The sequence below is a fragment of the Nannospalax galili genome, unplaced genomic scaffold (assembly GCF_000622305.1).
Source record: "Nannospalax galili isolate Female #2095 unplaced genomic scaffold, S.galili_v1.0 scaffold337, whole genome shotgun sequence".
In the NCBI taxonomy this organism is placed as follows: Eukaryota; Metazoa; Chordata; class Mammalia; order Rodentia; family Spalacidae; genus Nannospalax; species Nannospalax galili.
In genome coordinates, this window is record NW_008340932.1 from 599,386 (window position 1) to 604,494 (window position 5,109).

The 5,109-nt window shown below is 34.8% G+C and overlaps 1 protein-coding gene across 1 annotated transcript; it reads right to left on the reverse strand.

Annotated features, from left to right (window-relative positions):
* Window positions 1-3,042: 3,042 nt before the first annotated feature.
* On the reverse strand, window positions 3,043-3,981 carry LOC103736598 (olfactory receptor 1030-like). Its single transcript, XM_008836104.1, has one exon. The coding sequence runs from the start codon at window positions 3,979-3,981 to the stop codon at window positions 3,043-3,045; it is 939 nt and encodes a 312-aa protein (XP_008834326.1).
* Window positions 3,982-5,109: the final 1,128 nt, after the last annotated feature.

Here is a 5,109-nt window from a genome sequence, read left to right on the forward strand (position 1 = left end):
CTTTTGGTTATATATATGTATGCTCTTCTATTATGTTGGCCCCATTAATCTTTGGTTATACTTCCCTTTTGGGTGTAGGTTTGCTCATGTTAGAAAAGGGCTCTACTACTACGAAATTCTACCAAATTCAACCCAAATTTGGTTATTTTTTTAATTCCCTCAAAAATTAGAAAATCCTATCATACAGCAAGTTAACAAACTTTTTTAAAAAAATGCCTGAGAAATATTTGGCCTCCTTATTTCCTAGGCTGTAAAAGGCAGGATCAATCATGAGTCTGCCACTATATAAATCACTGATGACACATTATCATGGCCCATTTGGAAGCTAGAACCAAGGCACAATTTCATAAGGAGATTACCCCAATGACTATGGCAACCACTGTCAATGAGAATGAAGGGCAGTAGGTGGCGAAAGTCTTCTGTCTCCTTCTGTAGGATGGTGGCTACAAGATAACACTGAAGATGGAGAGAGAAGTAAGTCAAGGACATAAATCAATGTATTGTAACTGACAAAAGCAAAACAAAAAGGTTGCCCCTATGTGTAAGAGAGGCAGAGATTTAGAAAAGTGGTCAATGTGGTTGATGACTTCAGGTAACAGAAAGAAAATGTGAAAAATGAAGCCAGGTTGAGGCCAGTGCTCATAAAGCATGCATGCTGACAACCATCCGTAACTCAAGTTCCAGGGACTTTGACACCCTCTTCTGACCTCAGTGGGCATTGCACGACATGTGTGCACTTACATACATGCAGGCGATACACTCATACACATACACTGATGTATCAGTATTGCAAAAAATTAACAAATAATTGATTAAAAACTAATATGTTAAGGGCTAGCAATATGTCTCTGTGGATTAAGGTGTTTGTCACTAAACCTGATGATCTGAGTTCAATTCCTGGGATCCACATGGTGAAAGGAAAGAATTGACTCCTAAAATTGTCCCTTAACACACACACACATACACACACACATAATCACATACAATCACACAAAAGATATATATATATAAACAATAAATTTTGAAAAGCTATTATGCTAAAACCAACTATTACATAATCAAATACAGCAGCAGGCCCTAAAGGTTGAAGATAATTACAATGCATCATAAGATTTATAATTTGTATAGAAATCCTATGAACTATTACAGGTGAAGTAAAAATAAGATAATTTAACTGAAGCATACACTCAAATATGGAAATGCAACTGAAAAAAGAAATATTGAATTAGTGTCAATACAGAAAAAATAAGCTCACTTCTGGGACAGGAGAGATTGCTTAGTGATTAAGAACAGTTTCTGTTCTTACAGAGAACCTGAGATCATTTTCCAGCACCCACATTGGGTGACTCTCCACAGCATATCAGAGTAAAACGCTAAATGTACATAACAAGGAGAGAATACTGAAAGCTGCAACAGGAAAACAACCCATCACATATCACATATAAAGAAAAACCCATCAGAATTACAGCTGTGTTTTCAATGCAAAGCTAGAAGAGCCTGGACCAAAGTATTCCAAGTTATAAATGATCATAGATGCCAACCTAGAATACTTTAATGGCAAATCTGTCTATCATAGTTGAAGGAGAAAGAAAATTCTTCCATGACATGAATAGACCAAAAGAATTCATGTTCACCAAACCAGCCCTACAGAGAGTGTTTGAAACAATAAAAAGGGCTAAAGATAGAAATGACTCTACCCAAGAAGTTACAGAAAGAAAACAAAGGAAGGTTTAATCACAGAAACACAAATTGGACCAAAAAAAAAAACAAAAATTAAAATGATGTTAATATGTGACTATTTTAAATAACTGAAAAACTGATATCATGTGAAAAAATCTGATAATGACAACTTATAATTTACAAAGAAAGTTATCATATCTTAGTTTGAATGTAGGTAATCAATAGTTCATAATAGACTCAACAAATAAATCCTAAAAGCAATTGAACACTATAGGTGACTATAAATTAGTCATATGAGGACAATAATTTCCTAATAGCAAATAAGGCAAAATGATAATTTGAAATATAAATCTTTCATATGTGTAAATTAATAACATTCTAACATTTCAAATACATAACTTTAAAAATGGAAAATGGAAGAGCCATGTGTTTATATGTAAAATATTTAGATGTATGCATATATAGATACATATAAATATAGTAAAAAATGATTTATATATTTAAGAAGTCTAAAAACCTGGTGGCGGTGTCACACACCTTTAATCCCAGCACTCAGCAGGCAGAGGCTGGTGGATCTCTGTGAGACTGAGGCCAGACTCTTCTACATAGCGAGTGCTAGACCAGCTGGGGCTACAGGGAAACTCTGTATCAAAAAGACCAAAAATTATGAAAAAGAAGCCTAAAGTAAATAAGAAAAAATATAAACATTATAATATCAAAATAAGTAAAACAAATTATGGAATTATTTACCAAGAGAAATATGAATAATTAATACATAAATGAAAATGTTACATTACAATGAATTTTATACACACATAATACCTTTACCTTCCTATGCTTATAAGATAAAACACAATCTAGGTATTTGAAACAACAGGCTCTAGCAATGAAAGAGTGGACCAGCACCGGCCAGTAGTAGAGTGCACGTAAAATTACAAATGAACACCAAACCCTTCCAAGGAAAACCTGGCATTTCCATCAATATCATATGTACAAAGATTCCATTAGATCAGAAAAAGCATTTGAAAGATCTATCCTGGAGTAATAAACTGATATCTTCCTTCAGATTTTGTGCATACACACACACACATACACACACACACACACACACACACACACACCACACACACACACATATAAAGAAGTAAAGAACTCACCTGCTAGGATTGAAAATTTTCAGAAAGTACTTTGGAATTTATTAAGCATAGACATATCTAATGATTTGTCACTGCCACAGCATTTGGTAATTAATTCCATCTGTATCATATCTCATTTGTGATGAGCAAAAATTAATTGGTGGCAGAAAGTGATTTAAAATGCTCCTTAAAGTACATAATAAAGATATATTGACCATCCATTACCTTACTTCATAAATGTTTCCTTCTGGACAACTTTCCTAATTGCTCTTTTAACATCTTTGTTTCTCAGGCTATAAATCAAAGGGTTTAACATAGGACTTACAAAGATGTAAAAAACAGCAACAATTTTCCCTTGTTCTACAGACTTCTCAGAAGGAGGCCTAAGGTACATGCAAAACAAAGTACCATAGAAAACAGTGACAGCCACCAGATGGGACCCACAGGTAGAGAAGGCCTTGCGCCTCCCCTCTGCAGAACGGATGCGCAGAATGGCTGTGAAGATGAAAGTATAGGAGATAAGGATTATGGTGAGAGAGCAGGTGAGGTTGGATCCAGCAACCACAAACATGGCAGTTTCTTTGACATATGTATCTGAGCAGGCAAGGACCATGAGAGGTGGGTCTGCACAATAGAAGTGATTGATTTCGTTAGGCCCACAGAAGGTCAAACGAAGCATCAGGATGGTCTGTGCCAGACCATTTGCAAAGCCATAAATGTATGGTGCAGCCACGAGAGAGAGGCAGACACCTCTAGACATTTTGGTAGTGTATAACAAAGGTTTGCAGATGGCCATGTAGCGGTCATAAGCCATCACTGTGAGCATATAGTAGTCAGTGATGACCAGAGCAATGAAAAAATGGAATTGTATAAAGCAACCAATAAAAGAAATGGTTTTTCTCTTCGATAAGAAATTAACCAGCATCTGAGGAGTTACATTGGTGGCGTAACAGAGATCTACAAAGGAGAGGTGGCTAAGGAAGAAGTACATGGGGGTGTGAAGCTTCGAGTCATTTCTGATTAAGAAAATCATGCTCAGGTTGCCAGTGACTGTGATGAGGTAGATGATCAAAAACAGCACGAAGAGCACAGGCTGCAGGTCTACACGGTCTGTCAGGCCCAGCAGGATAAACTCCGTCACTGCTGTGTAGTTTTTCCCTAACATTGTTTTATTGACATCAAATAAATCCTGAAGAAAGAAAGCAAAGATGCTTTTGCGTGCTTTTCATTTACTCCTCATTACTCCACTCAAACCATCTGATTATTTTTTCTCTCAAACGTAAACATCTATAACATAAAGAATTAGCCTACCAAACATGTGATTGATGTTATAAACTAAATTAATAGAGAAGTGTGGTCGATAAATGACAAATAGATGACAGAGAGACATATGTATAAATTATAGATAGATGATAGATAGAATAGATAGATAGATAGATAGATAGATAGATAGATGATAGATAGATGATAGAGATAGATGATAGAAGATAGATAGATGATGATGATAGATAGATATGATAGATGATATATATATAGATAGATAGATAAATAGATAGATAGATAGATAGGTATAGAGAGATAGGTAGATGGATAGATGAGATACATGATAGATGATAGATAGATGATAGATCGATAGATAGATAGATAGATAGATGATAGATGACAGATAGATATAGATGATAGATAAATAGATACATAGATATATAGATGAAGGATGATAGATATAGATGATGGATGATAGATAGATTAATAGATACATAGATGATAGATATAGATAGATAGATACATAGATATATAGATGATGGATGATAGATACATAGATGATGGATGATCGATAGATACATAGATACCTAGATAGATACATAGATGATAGATGACAAATTTTCTTTTGCAAATTTTTAAAACTTTATTTCCCTACAATGTTCTTAAACATTTGGATATAGATGTTTTTGTTTGGAATTGTAATTCTATTTTGTGATGAACCTTTGGGTACATTGTGCAAAGTTACTTGGAATTGCACCTTATCTCTGTTTTTCACAGCTAAAATAATTTTGGGATGAAAAACATTAGCCTACAGTGCAAAGCCCAGTGGAACCAAGATCTCTTTACCTATGCCTCTGAACCCATGAAGCTTTTCAACCTACTCACTTCTCTCTGCAGTGTAAGTTTAATTTTCCCCACTCTCGTCCACTTCACGTGGCCTTCATACTAACAAATACCTCCTATCTTTTCAGACATTGCTCTTGTTCTCATGTGTTCCATAAATTTTTCTCATTTGGAAAATAATTAATGT